This window comes from Ixodes scapularis, unplaced genomic scaffold, assembly GCF_016920785.2.
Source record: "Ixodes scapularis isolate PalLabHiFi unplaced genomic scaffold, ASM1692078v2 PGA_scaffold10__122_contigs__length_95168666, whole genome shotgun sequence".
NCBI lineage: Eukaryota > Metazoa > Arthropoda > Arachnida > Ixodida > Ixodidae > Ixodes > Ixodes scapularis.
In genome coordinates, this window is record NW_024609836.1 from 75,527,802 (window position 1) to 75,548,485 (window position 20,684).

The 20,684-nt window shown below is 43.4% G+C and overlaps 1 protein-coding gene across 1 annotated transcript in view; it reads left to right on the forward strand.

Annotated features, from left to right (window-relative positions):
* LOC8023898 (B-cell lymphoma/leukemia 11B) overlaps positions 1–20,684 on the forward strand; it is a gene marked incomplete in the record, with an annotated part of 457,140 nt that overhangs the window by 392,212 nt on the left and 44,244 nt on the right. Inside the window, 1 exon segment of the mRNA XM_042288688.1 lies at positions 1,521–2,036. Coding sequence (XP_042144622.1) covers positions 1,521–2,036 — 516 coding nt within the window.

The following is a 20,684-nucleotide window of genomic DNA, read 5'->3' on the forward strand; positions in this document are numbered from 1 at the left end:
CCGAGAAAGCTATTCGCTGACCGCGACTCCCAAAACGGGCTCGGCCATGTTGTGATGCCCGGATAAGGATTTCTTTCCGCTTCAAAGGAAAACAAAAAGAAACTTTTAGACTTTCCAAATAAGAATAAAAAGAAGAGGAATAACAAGAAACGTTTTAAAACCGCGATGAAACTCGATACCGTCTTTGCATGGTCTTCCTCGTATGCGTATATATTTTTGTGTGCTCCCCGCCTGTTTTCTTTTTTTTCGTTCTTTTTTTCTTCCGAATTTTGGAAAAGGAAACTTGACCTTTCGAGGACGATTTCCGTCGCAGCGGACGGCTTGGGTCAACTTAGCCCGGAACACTGCTATCGCGAATGGTCATCTCGGCCTGCAGCCGAAGGGATGGGAAAGGGCTGTACGTTTGAAAGAGGCATTACTGAGCAAACGTGCGGCTTTGGTTTAAACGTGTGTATCCGCTTTCCGAATATATTTATACATAAAAGTAAAAGTTTCGAATAGGGTGCATCGTTTGAAAGAGAGAAAGACCGCCAAATGTTCGACAGATGGCCTGGACGCTTCGAATGGATCTTTTCTTTCTTTTGTTGTCAACACAACGACAAGAAATGTTGAAGGAAATTTCTTCTCTCGCGTCTAAGTTTTAGGCTTTCATATAGCGTTGTCCTAAAAGAACTAACTCGTTAATGGCGGAAGCCCTCGATATGTTAGTAATCTTGAATTCAGTTGACGCGAAAAAAGTTGGAGGGACAATGATTGACACAATTGTTGACAAACGCAAGTGAGATTCGGCTGAGTATGTCTTCCACCTAATAGAAGTGTATGCATGTAGATAGTTGTTTTGGGTGCAGTGACTATACACCTGGCCAAATCGCACTCTTCTTGTGTGACATGGTAGATTCATTGTAAAAGTTATCTGGAAAATAATACACTGCCGCGCTCAACAACTACTCCAAACAATGCTGGTAAAATGCCACCATTTTTAAAGCTGAGGTTTGAACTTTGTGGTGGCATTAATATGTGTGTATGAAAACACTCATTGGGCGGACAATCATTGCGCGAACATGAACTGTATAATAAAATGTGAGACAAATACCAAGATATAGGCGTACAGAAAACGACACCTGTCAATACAGGACAGTGACAGCCGGTTTACGTTTTTCGTTTTATTCTTACTATTTTGGGGTTTTCATCAAAGCTGCAAGTGCAATGGAGAGCGCGCATTAGTGGGAACTAAGCTAACGGTCAATCTTGACGCTCGTCAATATTCCTCCCATGTAAAAGGCAGAAATCTCTGGCGTGGTGTTCGAGCTAGCAGTGTAACGCAGTGTAACCTCATATGCAGTTATATGAAGCTGACTTAAACTATGGTATCAGTACTCTTCCGTCGATCAATCGGCAATGTGAGCTTGTTTAGAACTATAGTACCAAGTCTTTACACCGTTTGTCTTGCAGTTATGTTTTCGACTTAGTTACTGTGCAAGTCTTTACACCGTACCGTTTCCTCTTCTTCTTGTCCGCAGTGGAACCAGAGCACCTGCTACAACAAGACTTGCTCACCTGCGGCGTCTGCCAACGAGAGTTCGCCCTCTCGGACATCGTCAAGTTCATCCAGCACAAGGTCCACTCGTGCAACAAGGAGAACTGCCTCCTGTACGACGGCGACGATGGCGGACCGGACGACTACGACAGCGACCACCGGGGGGACGTGCCTCTCGCGGCGTCCGGGGTCGGACCTCGAAGACCGGGGCCTCCGGGAGGTCTGCCCGTCAAGAGGCCGCACCCCGTCCCGAACCGGCTGTCCAACGCCGTCAACCACAGCCTCGACCTGGCGGACCGGCTCAAGGCCAGGGTCTCGCTGGAGCCGCACGTCCACAAGTATGGTTCCCGGGGTCTCCTAGTCCACGACAACGGGGGCATCGGTGTGCCGCACCCTGTCCCTCCTCCGGTGGTCGCCGCCGGGGCGCTCAAGTCTCCGCCGACCACGTCTCCTGTCAAGAGGCCCACGGTGGAGATTGGCGTCAACACTACCTACACCGGTGAGTACCGGTGCTGTTTGTGAACCCTCTCCCGCTGGCGGTCTTTTGACCTACGATGGAAGGAGGAGACGCACGCTCGCTTACTGGTGACGTAGCTATACTGCCAAGACGATTGGGAGCTAACTGCTTCAAGGTGCCGTTGCAGCAGCCGTTTCATTATAATATGCATGCCACATGCTTTTTGCTGCCTGGATGCTGTATGCTGAATTTGAGGGTAAGCTACAAAGACTGACATGATCAGTATGTACCTGACTGTTTCAACTACGCCTTTCTCCTAAAGCTTTAAGCTTCTATATATTTCTTAGAGCTAAAAAAGTTACGCGGGGCAATGGCCTAGTCGGAATGAACACACAGCTCTCTGCGAGACTGCGTTTCTACGAAGCAGAGTGTTTCGTCTGCGTGAAACTCTCTTTCACAACGAAAAACAAAAGTGTTTATTTGCTTCAAGCCAGAGTCACAGTGCTTATACATCATACAAAAGACATTCTGCATACAGATTCGATCGCGGGTCACCGCGAGATCCGTGCTTTGAATGCATCATGGCAATGAGTTCAAGCAGGGACTTGGCACGCGGCATTCGAACCACGGATATCGCAGTGACTGATTGTTGAGGACTGTCACTTGCACGATGCCGGCTTTCATGCCGAACCGCGGTCGGAATAGCGGCGCTCTGACAATCATCACCGTCTCTTCCGCTGAGTGATTTCTCTGACAGTTTTATAGAGTCGCAGGGTTGTGACGCGTCCCGAGACGATCGCTCCTCCTCGTCCAATGAGGCTGCAGAATTGTAGATGTTAACCTCGAAGGTCCATTAAGAAGCTCGAAAGGCATCGCCATGGCGCTCGTCGTCTTTTGTGTGTTTTCTACCGCCGAGTGACATCAATAACGCGCCACCATCGTGCACTTCTTCCTGGGCGCGATCGGCTCCACCTGGTGACGGGAAACGGGCAAAGAGGACGTGCGCCTTGACGATGCACTTTTGGCTCTGCTTGATTGGCTGCATCGGGTCGTAGCGCCTAAAATTCCCTCGATACTTCTTTTTACGAGTAACGACAACCGATACAAATGACGAAGCACATCCCGCTGGAACAAGATGGCGTCGTTCAGCTCAGCCCTCCGCTGTCCGCCGCCACTCGCTTCCTAAAACTTGCACCGTCACGCAGTCTGGCGCTTCAAACAATGTCTTCCCTTGTAGAAAGCTCTTTATCTAGGAACTCCAGTAGCGCCGCTAGCGGTTGTAATTAAAAGGAAAACTGAGCATGGTCGCCAAAGTATGTGCATGCCCAAAGTCCTTGGGTTTTTAAGGCGAAAGCCTTATCTATATCTCATGGTTCAGGCGACCTTGAAAGTCTATGATCGAAAACATGTCGGCGGCGCGAAAGGTACCAAAACGTTTACATGACCACTCAGTCGATGACTGAACGAATTAAGGTGATGACTCAGCACATTGAGAAGGATGACTCGGAACACTAAGAAGGATGACTCAGCACATTAAGATGGATGACTAGGAGAGTAAATCATGTGTCTGTCTTTGATGCATATGCGCTTGGGCTTTCACCTTCCAAGTCGTCTTAGAGATAACATAAAAAACCCTGTGAGTTTTTTTTTTTTTTTTCGTTTAATTAACGACTGAGAGTCGCCCCGACCGAATTAGTGCTTCATCGGTTTCCGCGCCGTGTCCAGGAAACGACGAATTCCCCAGCCACGGTCACCCGCGAAAATTCCTTCTCTCTTTTTCTTAACGCTCAAGGAGAAAGACCTCGATCACGTTTCTTTACTGTGAGGCGTTCCCCCCGCGTTTCACCTTTATCGACTTAATTTGGCCTTACGCATTATTATTTGCATGGGAGCCGCTGGCCGCGCTTTTTTTTCTTCTGTCAGGTACGTGACTCGCGTGCGGGATCCGATGTCGGCCTGATGGCTACCGCGCGATGTGAAGAAGTGTGGCGTGCCTTACCCGTTAATCGGGCACGGTAATCGGGCACGAGCTCGCGCTGAGAGCCGCCTGGCCTACACCTGAGAAGATATCAGCAGCTCTAGCGTTGCGCGCTCTTCTAGCCTTGCCGCCCTTTAGCCGGCCGGTTAGACAGTGCGTTTCTTGAGCGCTACGCTTGATGACAAAGTTATCGCTGCTGGACAGGGTCGACTATGCAAAGCACGAGCGTATATATGTGTATGTATATAGAAAGAAGGAGAAAGCGAGAGAGAGAGAAAGAAGGAGAGAGAGAAAAAACAAATGTGGTGGCCCTGAAGTTAAAGCAGCGAGTCGCAAAATCTCTGATCTTTCCGACAAGATGAGGAAAACGAGACCGAAAGCAGAAACGTTTCAAAGGAGCGAAAAGCGTTTAAGAGTGGACGCTGTCTCGATAAGGCATCGTTCAAAGCTATTCATAACAACAACAAAAAAAGTTTTTGGCACGTCAGCTTTAGGGCCTTCCTGCCTTTCTACTCCCGTCAGCGACAGTGGTATGTGCACTATAGCTTTGCTGAATCACCTAGGCCGATTGTTGACGAACAGCATCACAGCTCGAAGCACGCGGACCAAAAGCTCACGCTGCAAAACACAGAAATATACCCTTTTCGTGCGGTCTAGGTGGGTATCGTATTGAGGCTGTCTTGACCGAGGGGCTTCCGAGGCTGGTTGAACTCGGCTGTGGCATAGTCGGGCGCCCGACCGGGCCTGGGGCAGGAACGTCAGGGGGCGGGAGAGTGTCTAGTACGACTCGCGTTTGTTTGCATATCACGCACGATTCAGGTGGATGAGAGCCGAGAATCGGCTCGTATCGTTAGTCAGCTCGTCTTAGGACTACAGATTTTCCCTAGGTTTCCTGGTAGGAACCCCCATGGGGGTCCCTACCCGGGGACCTAGGGAAAGTTTGTAGTCATGCATGCCTACTGATCAGGGGACCTAGGGAAAATCTGAAGACGTGCATGTCCTCAGAAGGCAGCCAATCCCCATGGAGTGTGCTTAGTGCTACCCTTGTTTCTGTGCGCCATCACTCTTCCACGCAGCGACCTATAGGGCGATCTCACGCACTGTCCAGCAGACATCCGCCTGACCTCATCGTCTGGACGACATTCTCCTTGACCGGATAGCTCTGATAACCCTATTCCAAACCTTTTCGGCGTTTGGGTGGGAGAAAGCTTCACTACGATTGTACGTTTGTGTATGACGACGGTCGGACGATTGCACAGTGGTCAGAGTTCGAGAAAGTCGACCGCGCACCTGTGGTAGCGTTGGATGACGAGGCAGTTCGGAGATACTCGTCGCGCACCGATGGGAAGGTTTGAGAAAGTCATCCACGTTAGCTCGAGTTTTCTTCCGCCGGATCACAGGCGTGAATAGACCGCCACTTGTACCGACTGATTGAGTTCGTCTATCACTAAAGCTTGATAAACGTTAAAGACCCCAAGCTAGCTGTCCGTAGAGCAGTTGATAGATTTCTCGTTGACAGAGGCAAACACGTTTAAAGCTATCTTGCAGATAATACATGGGAATATGCTTCAAACGCGTCAATCTTGTTCTTCGTTCAGAAAATACATTTGTGAGTTTATGGAGCTGGAATACCGTATGTTCGCGCTTTCGGGTGATTAAAAAGTATAGAGACACTCTAAAATAAGCATGCACGATAAAAAAGAAAAAAAAAAAAAAAGAAACATTGCTACCCAGACCTGTAGATACGATATATCAGTAATGAAGTCAAGCTAGATCTGCTTATTCAAGTTTAATATCTTCATTTTTTTTTTTCAGTTCGGTCGTTAAAGTTTTGTTTAAAAATGATGACAAATAAGAACCCAGTACGAGGCAGACGCGAAGCGGACAAAAGTCTTAAGACGCAGCGCTCCCCTTCTGCTCCTTGATAATCGCCAGAAACAAACAAACAAGAAATAAAATAATACTTTCAAAGTTTATTGCTACACAAAACCCCACTAGATTCCGATTCTTCTTCATTTCTGCGTTTGCCTCCCTCCCCTTTTCACCGAGCGTAAAAAAGCTGCGATTCCACGCCAAGATGCCACGCTGGGCCGTTATGCATCTTTCATTTACCTGTCATCCAAACCACACGCAGCATCCCACATACGCACTCTTTGCGCACCATCAAACAAACAAATAAACAACACGAAAACAAACACGAACGCGCCTAGACCTTCCAGCCTCATCTAACCTGCCCTGGCGCGCGCGCATAGCGTCGCAGGTTCAGCTAGATAAACGACCTGAACTCGACCCCATTCGTAATATTCATCCTCGGTTCTTTTGTCTTTTTTTTTTTTCCATCGTTTTTGTTCCCTCTTCTCTTCGAACAATGGAGCTGTACTCTAACAAACAACAAAGAAGTCAACAAACAAAACAAAAGGAAGTTGTGGTTTCCCTTTTATAACACCCCACGAGATTGTCTTTACCGGGAATCTGTTAGGCAGACAAACCTCGCTGGCACGCGCTGAGCGAGGGAAGGCTTTAAATCCGAAATGAGCGAGGTTAGAATAAAGAAAATAAAAAAAAAGTAATTTGTTCTCCACTCTGGGTAATCAAACACGCTAGAGAAAGGTAGAGAGAGAAAGAGAGAATCGTTTGTTGCTTACTCCAGTGCACGAGCTCGGATGCTTCGAATTAAAGGAGCTTTTTATTCGAGGCCTCTCTTCCTTTTTACCGGAGCACGGTGGCAGATGCGGTAGTATACTGTGAGCCGTTGCACCTCCACGCTGGGCTCCTTTCATGTTTAGCTTTTTTGTGCGTTTGTTTACCGCGTTTCTCTAAAAAAAATAAAACAACGGAAGCACTAAATAAATAACAACGTTTCTCTTAGCCGTGACCGGGTACTGTTGGTACGTCGTCAGAAAACCACGACCATAGTTGTTTCTTTTTTTAATTAGGATTAATTGCAGACGGGGACGCGCGTTCCGAGTGGATTGAGAATCACGTTTCGGAGATTAAACAAAATCCGAGCTTGTGGGGAAAAAAAATATTAAATACACGAAAGACCGATACGACGTCGAGATGGCTTTACGTCAGGTAACCGTGCGTTGGAAGTTGTGCACTCAAGTTCCGTGGTCCAAAAAAAAAAATAATAATAATAATAAGGGGCGAAAAAAAAAGAAAAAAAGAAGAGATATGTATTAAAGTACATGCTTTTTCTAAGTTATGCATCATCTCGCTAAGACGTCGCGAGTCTTTGGTGCAAGTCGGCACGGCCCTTTTGAGGTCTCCATTCTTGCCGCGGCGCGGTACTCCGAAATCTCTCTTGGGAATGTAGTAGCATACCGATGATACATCTTACGCAATGCCTTTAGTGTCAGTCTCTCTCTCTCTCTCCCTCTCTCTCAATTTTTTTTTGTTCTTTTTGTTTTGTTTTAGACGGCCAAAGACTTAGTTTAAAATTTGCACCGCCACTAGGAGGTTTATTTTATTTATTTATTGTTTATTTATTGATACTGCAATCCCTGAAAGGGATTTTAGCAGGTGGGTATACACTTGATTGTCAAGACATGCAGGCATACAAAAGAGCAAACAAGTTGCAGAAACAAAAGAACAAATATTTTTCAGAGGGACAAAACTAATTTAGAAGGGATTCAAATAAAGACAATGATGGCTGCATAACGACACTCTCAGAAAGGCTATTCCAATCAGCTACTGTTCGCGGAAAAAAAGAGTACTTGAAGCAATTATTATGCGATCGAAAAGGAGTTATTGTTAGCGCATGCCTCTGTCGAGTAGCGTAGCCTGATGAGAAGTTTATCAAATGAGACAGATCTATCCTATAATGTCCATTTATTAATTGGTACAAAAAGTTTAGTCGAGAATGCTGATTTCTTAGAGATAACGACTTTAAGTTAGCTCTGGTTAAAAGTTCAGTTATAGAGGTACGTCCAAAGCTATTGTAAATGTAGCGAACTGCCTTTTTCTGCACACGATCCAGCTTGTTAATGTTTAGTTTGGTGAAGGGATCCCAAATGATAGCCGCGTAATCTAAGGTAGGCAACACTATGGCTTTGTAGGTTAGAAGACGCAAGGAAGGGGTAGAAAGTCTTAGAGTTCTTCTAAGAAAGAATAACTTTCGAAGAGCATTTGATGTTACGTAATCAAGCTGTTTTGTCCAAGTAAGATTATGAGTGATCCATAGTCCAAGGTATTTATATTGTGTTACTTCAGATAGAAGAATATTATTAGTATAGTAAACAAATTTCAAAGGATTTCTTTTGTGAGTAATTCTCATAAAAACAGTTTTTTCATAGTTAACAGTCATTTGCCACTGCGTACACCATTCCGTGATTTTTTGAAAAGCTCTATTCAACAAAAACTGATCGGAAGTACTAGCTATTTCTGAGTAAATTATACAATCATCAGCGTATAACCTGATTTTTACCGGAACATCGTCAACTATATCATTAATAAACAACAAGAAAAGGAGAGGTCCGAGCACAGAGCCCTGGGGAACGCCAGAGTCAACCGAAAGTCGTTCAGAGCAATATTCCCCATAAACTACAAATTGTTGACGATTTGAAAGGTATGCTGAAATCCATTTAACTAACTGTGTGTTCTTACATATTTTTTCCAATTTGTATAGCAACTTTTTGTGCGAGACCTTATCGAATGCCTTCGAAAAATCCATAAAGATAGCATCAATTTGTTTTCTATTGTTTATTGCCCACGAGAAATCGTGAACAGTTTCAATTAATTGAGTACATGTTGAAAAACCTTTTCGAAATCCATGCTGATTTTTAGTCAAGATATTGTGTTCGTCTAGGAATTTTGATAAATGATTATATATTATATGTTCAAGAAGTTTACAGGTAGTTGAAGTCAATGAAATTGGACGGTAATTTTGAATGCAGTGCTTGTTTCCGTTCTTATGAACTGGTTTGACTCTGGCCGTTCTCCAGTCGTCTGGAACCTGACCTTCGGACAGCGATCGTGAAAACAGAACAAACAAATATTTTGAGACCCATTCAGCATACCTGGATAAAAATGCATTGGGGATACCATCAGGCCCAGGGGATTTTTTTACATCTAATTTCAAAAGCATATTCAATATACCACATTCACTAATTACAATATCAGGCATAGGCGGATAGTCAGCGTCAAAATTTGGTAACACATCATCGTCTTGAGTAAACACCGATTTAAAATGCTTATTAAATGCGTTTGAAATTATTTTTTCGTCATGGGTTAAGCTACCACCAATTTCGTGTTAAGAGTATAGTAAGAGGTTAAGAGTATAGTAACAGTAGTTTAGTAGTATGTTCAATCACACCCCTCTTTGATGGTATTTAGGGTTAATGAGCCACATCATGTTTCTTTATTCTTTTTGTACGCATTTGTATCCAATTTTTTTTTTTTTTTTTAAGCAAACGTTTTTCGGCGTACCCACCTTTTGTTTTCGCTCTGTACTGCTTCGAAAGCAGACATAATCCAGAAAAAATAGGTGCACAGAGATGAATAAAAAAAAGTTATATAAGAGCAAAAAGAAAAAAAAATGAAGTCATCCTCTTTAGGTTTTGCTTTAGATACCCGTAGAACCATTTAATGAACCTTGTTTTCACATTCACCTTTCACCGGGGCGCCATGTTGTTGGCCATTTTCGGTGCCCATAGTCACGAGTCAGGACTCCGATTTATCGTCTGACAAGAACAAATGCCGCCATTCGGAGTCATGCACTAATATGCGTGTTCAGCGTGCATTCCATCCAACCAGGAACATTCAAGACACCTGCCGTACACGAAAAACGGTATATGCAAAAAGAAAAGTAATAATTCTGACATTTGATTTTTACCAAGACGTCCACTGCAAATACAAAATTTCCTCCCTAACTTTTTTTTTGGTCACGTCCAGGGCAGGTTTTCGTAGATCTGTATTTATATTGATTTGGGGGCCACTCACCGTTTGAATGCATTCTTTCCCATCAGCTTGGTTTTCTACATTTCGCTTCTTTACAAAGACCACCAATTGCATTTGTACCCGAAGGCAGCAGACGCTAGGAATCCGGACGCTTAAGGCTTACGTCACGATTCATTCGTCTGTAAAGATGTACATTCAAAAAGCGCGGCACGTGCGCAATACACGACACTGAAGGGGTTGGAATATATACAAAACGTTTCTTGGGAACAAAAGCACCAACACACACACACAAAGAAGTCAATAGCTTACAAACAATACCACGACGTTCAACAATACTGAAAGACTCTCACGCCAGGTTTGTTTGTTTTTTGTTGTTTTTTGTTCAAGTCGCAAGCGAGATTTACGGTGCAAACCTTTACGCGCTAACATCACACTTTCTTCACATTAGTTTTTTTTTTGCGTTACGTTGTTTTTGTTTTGTAAGGCCACGATTGAGCGTGAACCTAATGGCACCCGATACATGCCAAAACTTGGCTCGACAAACTTTTATCATTCCGTAAGCGTCTGCCAAACGCACGCTCGCACGTTGAACAGGAAACATACGACTTTAAAAAAATAATTAAAAAATAAAAGCAATGGTGTTGTGTGCCAAATCTTCTATTAAACTTGGCATTCATATTTCGTTCTTCATCTTACATTTAGAAGCACCGCTTCTTTTTTAGTTTCTCCTTCTTCTGCCTAATTTTTTGTCATCCTTTTTGTCACGCTTATGGCATTTTCTCTTTACGTCTTATTGTTTGTATTCACGCTTAATATTTTTTTTTCACGCTTAAAACGGGAATAGGAGACAGAAAAACGAGAGAGAGCTGTATAGATGCACCAGGCGTGATTCCCCGTGAATCTCTTTCGACTGGCTGTCGGTAAAGAGGGAGAGTCGGAAAAAGGCAAATTGTATCGTCGACGCTAAACATATATTCACACGAGTCGTGGCCAGCGCGTGCTTGAAATACGAATACGAGTATGCGCTTCACTCGTCTTTTCTTGCGTCACTTTTTCCTTTATTTATTTTTTTTTTCTTCTTGGGGGGGGGGGGGGGGGGAGAAGGAAGTATTTTTTGTTAGCGTATCCAGCTGTAGCGGCTAAAATGAGTTATTTTCTTTTTTTTTTGTATTTTACATCTTTCCGGTTTAAATAAAAAGAAATCACGGAGAACTACACAAAAATTATGGGAAACAAACAATTTAAATGTGTATATACTTCAGCAACATTAACCGAATTCAAAGCCGAACTTAACGGTAGATATAGTTAGAAGGACCGAAGAGTTTAGTGTGTGCCCTTGCACTCTTATTTTGTGCAGTTACTCTAGATACGTCCCCCCCCCCCCTTTTTTTTTGTTGCGTGTTTTGTGTCTTTTTTTATGTTGAAAAGCAAACTGATACACGCAGACAAAGAGAAATAACTATCTCAAGATGCGGTCAGTAGAATAACATGTTATAGACGTTCCCCGAAAAAAAAAACACAAACACAACATATTCAGTAGGTGGCGCCAGTACCGCTAAAGCTAGACAGTCGTCGTATGAAGCTAAAGAGATGACACGCTCATCACACTTTGTTTCTCTTCCTCTTACTATCTTTTCTTGTCTCTTCTTTTAAGCGTCGGTTTCTAGTGAAAAAAAGGAGGACGTATTCGTCAGTAAGGCAACTTGCAACGGCAACACTTTTTTTTTACGGCATTGGCGTGCATTTATATTGCATTACCCTAACGAGAAACTGTTCTTCCTTGCGGACCGAGTCAAAAACGAGAAGTGCCGCCGGCTCACGCCACTCGGTTCCAGAACGGAAGAAGAAAATGTCCTCACCCCTTTTCCCACCCCTTGAGAGTGTGACTCTTTCAAAAAAAGAAAAAAGAAAACAAACACAACAAAGATGCTCCCACTATGCTGATGCTGTTGCGAGCAAAGATCAGCAAGAAATAGTCTTCACGCATCAACACAGCCCGGACATGAATATTTCATCGCGATTTTCCGCCGCCATTTTGCGCTGTTTTTCGGTTTTGCTTGTAGTTGTTGTTCTTATTGCGCCTATTCCTTCTGCTCTGTCTTTCTCCGTGCCTAGACCCTTCGCTTCCCTCACTTCGTCTATGTTTCTGTCTCTGACTCGGTGAATTTTATATGTTTTATTTATTTATATGTCCAAAAGTACCCTGAGGGCCCCGTGGGGCTTTACGGAGGGAAGTTGGTGGTTAGTGCTATAGGCGAAATTTGTTGTTATCGGTGACTGTGAGGATGCTACCGGGAAGGCCATTCCAGTCCGCATTGGTGGCGGGTACGTGGGAATGTCGGAATTCCTAGCTGTGGAGATAGTCTTGGGCCGGTAAATCTTACATGTGTGGTCGAGTCTTGTCGAAATATATCTGAGAGGGCTAAGTAAGAAGGGAGTCTTTTAAAGGGGCACGATAGCAGACCTTATGAAGAAGGCGAAGTCAGGAAATTTTACGACGCGAGGAAAGGTCGGGAGTTGTTAGTTTTGATTTCATTGCAATAACACTCGACAAACGGGAGTGGTCGGAAAGAACAGAAGCTAGCAGCACGATTTTGAACCGCCTGGATCGCATTAGTTAGGCCAGATTTGTGAGGGTGCCATATAGATAAAGTATATCCTAGTTTAGGACGAACAAGAGTGATATGGAGAAGTCGTTCTAGGTGAGAAGGAACAGATGTAAAATTACGACGGATATAAGAGCCAAATTGATTCGACAAGGAAATTGTTTTATCAATATGAATATTCCAGGATAGGTTAGGGCTTAATTGCACTCCTAGATACTTATAATGGGAAACAGTCTGAAGCGCAATGCTGTTCAGTGCTAATACTTGTGGGCAGAGAAGAGAAGCGCGAAAGGATCGAGGATAGATAATACTCTTAGGCGACGACCCGCTTCTGGGCACGGTATTTTATCATCCTTTCTTTATGACATCATCTTCCTTAATATCGAACAATAGTCAGGACTCTCTCCCGCTGTAGACACGAATGGCAACTTGTGCCCGCAGTCAAGAAAAAATTGGCAGTGACGTTATTCTCCAAAGTTCCCAGAAATCCACAAAATTCAGTATTTAGTGAGTCGTCGTTTAAATCTGCTTAGAAGACATTAAGCAGCACTTTCGTGGAAGTGTATAGCCTTTGCGGATGCGAACGTCATTCCGCTACGACTGTCGTTCATATACATAATCTTTAGTGAGTGACCAGCTCGTAACTACCGTCCGAAAAAAAGAAAAAGTTGTTACTAACATTGTGTGTTGAAAACTAAAAATGCTTCGAACATACTTGAGGTGTTCCCGAAGATAATTCCGTATGGATGGATGGATCTTAATGGCTAGACCCTTTGTAACGGGCGGTAGGTTGCGCCACCTGTCGTCATGCCTGCAGAGAATACCGTGGCTTTCGTACGGCGTATGAGCAGAATAGAACTGGGGCTTTAATGGCACACTCATAACTACTAACGCAATATATATATATATATGTTGCTAACATTGTGTTTTGATATGTATGGTGGCTAGCGATTTGTGTTCATCCCTGTCGTCAGACGCCGTCGTGTTTACGACGCGCGTTGGAGGGTTTATGCACATTTACTCGATCATATATGGACCATTCAACTCCCAAGTCACCTTCTGCGGGCAGCCATCTTTCTTAACTGGGCCGAGGAACGCTTTTTTGGTCGTGCGCAGTGTAGTAGCTCTCTTCCGTGGAATATAATGACTTCGCACATGTACGTCCACGTCCCAATGACTCGGCATTTTTCGGCCAGGTGATAAGAGCTGGAATGGTGTACGCGAAGCGTCAATGTACACCTTTTCTCCGGACTACGTCCGAATTCATGTTTGTGACGTCACTCACTGAAAGCTTCTCTGGTTGTGGGACAGAGCATGCTTATATACACTTTCCTGAAAGCGGGCTTTAGGGCACGCGACATCTTACTGCAGCCAATCAGCGTGTCGCGATTTGGGCCAGAAAATATGACATCACAAGTCTTAAAAAAAAAAAAGAATTTGTCTTTGTGTTGGGCGTTTCTAATTTGTCCCTTTGTGCGTCGAATTTCAGACACTTGTACGCGTGTTGAAGATTATGTTATCTTTCATTTTGCCGAAACGCAGACCTTTCAAATGCAATATGCGCAGTTTCTTTTACTTTTTTTTCTCTCTCTCTCCCCCCCCCCCCCCCCCCCCCCCTGACATCTAAATTTTGTAACTGCTGTATGCTTCTCGCCGAATGTAAACTTCGCCCAAAACTTGCGCTTTTCTTTGGGTTACAAACCAGTTTTGAGAAGCTTGCTCGACGAGCGTGCGTCTTTTTATTTTTAACATAAAACTTATGAGATTTTGTTTGGAATGTAAGTTGGTATACACTACACGCTTGCGCGCTTTCTATGCTGGAAAGACTTGATATACTAGGAAACGAATAACGATAAATAAACAAACGGCTTATTCGTGATCACAATACAAGCTATACCAAGCTAACGGGGACTTCGTGAATCTATCCAGGTTCGACTTCGACTTTTTCAAACTTTCAACTTAAAGTTCGACAAAAAAACTTCAACGGCTGGAAGTTAGATACTTATGCGCATGCGTGTTAATCACACACGAACTGGTATCACCTGGCGGAAGAGCTGCTGAGCATTCTAAGAAATTACCTACATTAATAAAGGCTGATATGTTTGTTTCGATATTGAGTGAACATCGGTTATTTTTCACCACAATACAAAACATGCTATTTTATAATTGAATTTTCCACGACGTATCATCTAGTTTGTTTTGTAGAAGTGAGGCAACACTGCTTATGAAATCAGATTTTGTTAATTTTGCTAAAGCAACAAAAAAAAAAAAAAAACGTGGAAGGCTTTTTTTTTTTTTTTAATTAGACGAAACTCGAAGTTAGACTCTGAACCTGAAGTTCGACAAAACTTCGCGTCGTCTCTAAAACCATAATCTCACTGCTCATACCTTATTCAAAAAGACAGTCTGCCAACTCGACTCACTGCAACATCCGTGGTTCGAATGCCGCGCGCCAAGTTATATTTTTTAACTCATTGCCACGCTGCATTCGAAGCACGGATCTCGCGGTGACTCGCGTTCGAATCTGTATGCAGACTGTCTTTTGTATGATGTGTGTAAGCAGTGCGACCCCGGATTTACACTCATATCACCAACTCGGAAACTGTCGTCGTCCGCAGGGAAGGAAACATCTGAATGTATTACGTCGTCACGACTCGCTCGTACCTCTCTCTCCCTCTCTTTCTCTCTCTCTCTCTCTCTCTCTCTCCCTCCCTCCCTTTTTTTTTCACCTTGTTTTTCCTCGTCTTTGTACACTTTGTTTCTAGGAGCAACATTAGCCTGTTCACACGAAAATGATCTCAACGACGTCGGCGTGCTCTTCAAAGTATTTGTTTTTTCTTGTTTTGAGTGGATTAGGCAGTCCGCCACGGATCTTTGGTTAGCGTGTGACCACGTGTAGAGGTGTCTGCCCGGCAGCAAAGTTACCACCGCGGTAGGCTTAACATCAGCACAATCACAAGCAATAAAATAAAAAAAAAAAAAGTTTCGCGCCGCAGGTAACATACACAAGAACGACAACAACAACGCGCGACTACGCGAGAGGCAATAAAAACAAGCTACAAACGTAAAACAAATGCCCGTGTAGACACAGCGGCATTCCGTTTTGCTTGACTAAGCACCCTCTTGTTTACTTTTCTTACGATCTCTTTTCTTGTGTCCACGCGTCCTTGCTATCTTCTGCGTATATACACTTTGGTGGTCCTTAATAGAGATCCTACGACTTCCGGTTTTTGCTGATATTTGTGTGCTTTATTTTCTAGTTTACTGGATCTAAAAGGGGAGGAATGTTGTTTTTGTTTTGTTTTTTTGTGTCTGGATCTTTGGTACTTGAATAGAACTTACTACGCTGAAAAGCTTCGGAGTTTCATTGAGACTAGAGTCTCCGCAAACTTAGGAAACGCACGGCGTGTAGATTCCAGAGAATCCTATTATCGCCACGTAACCAATGTTATAGCACCATCAGCCGATAAACTTTGATGAACGCCGATAAATGCCTAAAAAAACAAGAAGTAGGAAAAACCTGATTATGATAAACCGTGCTCCGCGTTTCTTAAAATGTCGATGACTGTAGTTCTTACTTAATCACTGGACGTAACTGCTCAAAACCGAAACCGAAACTGGACTGGGGAAGAAGAAGAAATATGGAGGAGAAAGATACCAAAAAGTCACATGGCTGTGCAACATTCTTTTTTTTTTTTTTTATCTACATATTTGCAGTTATTTTAGAAGCCACGAAAATGGGTTTCATTTTTTATTCATTTCTAGTATTGAGAGTGTGCTTTCAATGACCCACGACTTTGATTATCTTTGGTGTAAGTGTCTAAACCATAGACAACCGCACGTAACCCCGGAGGAGGGAGTGAGCGCGACTCAAACTGGCCAGTTCTCGATCGGCGGTGTTCAGGTGTAGAGAAAACGAATTTCGACCCATAAATTGTGTTCTGGGTAGTTGGGCTCTCACATGTCATGTACAAATAAAAACCTTGGCGAGCATAAATACCCTGTCACTGTCCCTTTAATTTCAATAAGTTTTATAGAAAAAAAAAAAGATTGCAATAATTATAATAAAGAAGATTCCTTAAAAAAAAACCTCTTCGTAACACCGTACATAGATATGCAGACATAGATAAACAACGTCAAAGCGTTATATATTTTTTTTATTTCGTAGTCCCGAGTTCTAATGAAGGCAATAATCAAAATATGCACACTCTGGCGTATTCAACAAAACAGTTCTTTAAAACTCGCGCTCCCGAAATCGGCAGCTTTTTTTAGCTTCCCTTTGTCATAAAAAAAAGTACGAAAAAGAAAAGGAAAAAAAAAAGGGGTTTAACAGCGGAATAATGGCAGACAAAGAAAAGAAGAATAAAGGTCAGGCTCCGACCCTATTTAATTCTCAAGGTCGCCGTACCGTAAATACCTTCCCCCTCTCCCTACTCCTTTCTTCCTCCAGAAAGGAGTGAACGAACTTCGCAACCAAACACCCGCGAACAAGAAAAAAAAAAAAAAAAAAAAAAGCGAGCGATAGAGAGAAAAAAGCGCTAAATTAGGACGCATATAATATAATCTTAAAAACACTTCCCCACAAAATGGCGACGAGACATGGAGAACAAGACTAAAAGAGCCCCCTCTCACCCTTTCAACCTTTTCACTATTATTCAAATCAAGAGAGAGAAAGAGAAACTAGGCAGCGATTAAACGAGATAAAATCCGGGAGGAGGATGCGAAACAAAAACACGCGCACGGCAAGCATACCAGACAAAAGACACCAAATTGGCGCTATATAAATATACGTAGATATAAAGAAAGAAATATATACACATATAGTGCACCCTGTGTATGTGCTTATATATATAGTATATATATATAAAAATATAGTCCGCCCTATAACAGAGCACCAAGCGTAAATGAGCTTCCTTTCGGCGACCGCCAAGAGCGCGCTTCCTCCCTCTCCCTTTTCTCCCCAAAAATTATTCCCAGCCTCCCTCTTTTCTTTATCTTCTCTCCCTCTTTTCGTCTGCTTCATTTGCATAGATGGATATTTTGTCTCGGCCTCCTCTTTCTTGCTCCCCTAACACGTCCAATTTGTTCCCACTTACGGTTCAAGCTCTTCCTTATATCTTTCTCCGGTCCCGCCTAATTTAGGATTGAGTCGCGAGGCGCGTATCCGCCGTGTCTAAAATTATCGGACGAATGAAAAAAAAAAAAAAAAAAAATGATATCGTGGGTCAGTATTTTAAAATTTAACTTGAAACGTTAATATTCGTTTTTTACTTCTTTTAATTTTTTTATTGTGGTTGTGTTGGCGGCAGTGGGTGATGAAGGCGTCTTAATTTGAAGTATATGAAGACCTCTTGGGGGGGGGGGGGGGGGGGGGGCGGTGAGCATGCGTGTGTATGTGAGTGTATTAGTGTGTGTTAATTAATCGACGGAAGAGCGTGTTGGTACGGGTCAAAATTGAAGAAAAAGCAAACATGTTAGACACAACCGCATCTTTCGACTAGCAACCATCATAGAGGAATTTCAAAAGCGACGAACGAATATAAATGCGGGAAATGGAGGGAAGGAAAAGTGGCTGGGGAGGAGAAATTAGACGACGTGTTTTGTGTGCGTGCGTGTTTTGATGAAGACGTCTTTATTTCAAGGATATCAAGATCTCTTGGCAGGATGGTTTGTGTGCGTGTGTATGTAAGAGTATTTGTTTGCATGTGTGCGGGCGGGAGGTGATGAAGACTTTTTTAGTTTAAGCATATCAAGACCTGTTTGTAGGATGGTGTATGTGTGCGTGTGTATGTAAGATAATTTGTGTGTATGTGGTGGTCGGGGGGGGGGGGGGGGGGGGTTGTTTCCCTGAGATCTCTTAGATGAACTCGCACAATGTATCGAGCTACATTTTGTCACGTTATGCCCTGTCGTTGTGATTTCTAGTTTTATTTTTTCGTGGGTATTAATATTTCGTAATTTGTCATTATTGATAGTTCTAGTGCACACTGCATCGCCGTCAACGATGAAGCAGCTTGTTCTCTCGGCATCGTCAAAACTACAAAATTACAAGGAGTGATGTTTAGGTTATGGTTACCACGTTCTGAAATTTCTAAAGAAACTTATAAATTTATCGTACCTCAAATATCGACATTTGCAGAAAATCCCACATCTAATACAATTCCAAAAAAAAACAAAAAAAACACGACGAACCGATTTTAAGTTTGCTTCGAAAGCAGGCTTCACCGCAGACGTAGCGGCCATGAGGTGAAGCCACATTGCCGTTATGAACTTTTAGCGATTGTGAAGTGCTATTATTCCCTTTGCGAAATAAACCAAGAAAAAACAACCAACAACTGTTGTAGCGTAATAAAAACACCAAAACTATTCTTCAATTACAAAAAAGAAAAATGTGTATGACTCCACGCTCTTTCTCTCTCTTTGTGAGTTCAGCGCAGAAGTCGTGGAACGGCGAAAAAAAAAAAAAACAGTACAAAACAAAACAAAAACTCGTCCGCTATAGCAATCGCAGGCACCTAAAGGTCCGCGTGTCAAACCAATGCCGCGCGCACACGCACTTTCAATGGAAATGACGTCTGATTTCTTTCCGATTTTGTTGCTTCGGCCAGCGCGATCGGCCCGAACGGACAGACGAGGCTACAGCCACCCCTAACCCTTTCCTCCTCTCTTAGCCCTTTCCGTCCTCCTCTCTTTCCTCCTCACTCCACCTCTCCCTCTATTCTCTTTCCTTCCCCTCTTCACACCTCTTTCCTTCCCGCCAGAAGAGTGCGGTCACTCTTCTGGCGCGCGTCGTCTGCTGCTACGACGACGCGGAGTCGGCTGCGTCGGCGGCGGCCACGAAAACGAAACGGACGAGCAGGAAAAAAAAAAAAGTGGCGCGCGCTTCCCTGTCCCTTTCTCTCTTCTCATTGGCCGGACCGGCCAGGAACGGGGGCGTGGCGTTCGCCCACGCCCCGCCCACTTCCGCCATTTTGGGGTCGAGTTTGCTTCTCTGCTTTTTTTTTCTTTTTTTTCTCGATCTCTCTCTCGTTCACCTTTCTCGCCCTCGTTCCGTGGGGGAGGGTGGGTGTCTCTTTCCACACCATACCCCTTTTTTTTTATGCGTGTGTGCTAGCGCTAGTTTCGTATTGAGGAACACCCTTCTCCAGATTATTTTTTTTTTGCTTTCTCCTTCTTTCTTTCGTGGCGGATGGTTTCGGCCGAGATTTGTCGGTATTTTTGACGTTATTTCTGGCGTTTGATGGCCGGTAAAAAGAGGTCGGTATACATTGCCATTTTCTTTCTCTCTATCTCTCTTTCTCTTCCTCTTTATCTTTAGATGACTTTGAATTTCCGTTGGACGTTGGTATGACAGTTTTTGCGATAGCGATTATTTCATTCGAGGAGTCACTTCGATCCCGCCGGGAACTGTCTGCCTAAGTTGACAGTTGCCGCAAACAAACCAAATCCACAACTCGCACAAAAAGAAAAAAAAAATAGTCACAAGTAAGTTTTACGCAGATGATATCTGGCTCAAGGTTTCATTCATCAGAAAAATGTATATACAGTATATACGGGGTGTTTTTGCGAAGACTTTCAAAAATCGCAAAAATTAAAGCGTTTGACAAAAAAGAAAAAAAGAAGAAAAAAGACTGTCTTTGGGAATAAACTACTAGCCACGGTAGCCAGATGGAATCACCACGTGCCCCATATATAGAGAACCATGTATAAACAAAAGCACGCTTCAACACAATTCAATCTGGGTCTCGAGGCCAATAGTATCAAACCTCGTGCTCAGGCTAAAAACAACTACGCCAAAAATCGTGCGGAGATAAAAAAAAAATAATAATAATAAGTACAGCATGATTATTTTAGTTTAGGGAAATTCGAATCATTTATCTACGGAGCTACATTTTTTTTTCTTGAGTTTTCTATGCGCTACAGATCGCAGTCAAAAATATCAAAAGGCGCGCTTGTAGCACAAGCCGCCACATGTCCAGATAAATATCTCAAAAAGCATCACAACTTCTCTATCTGCTTCCCCAGAGCAGCTGTTCATTATTCTACCACAAGACACAAACATCTGTTAGTAGAAGCTCAGTAACTCGACGTAACACGACTTTTCCGTTGCGCCATGCTGAAACCATTTGAACAGCGAATTCGATGCATGGGTTGAGAGCGCCTCCCCGCGGAAAGACGCCACCTCCTCTTCTTTTTCCGCTTACACCT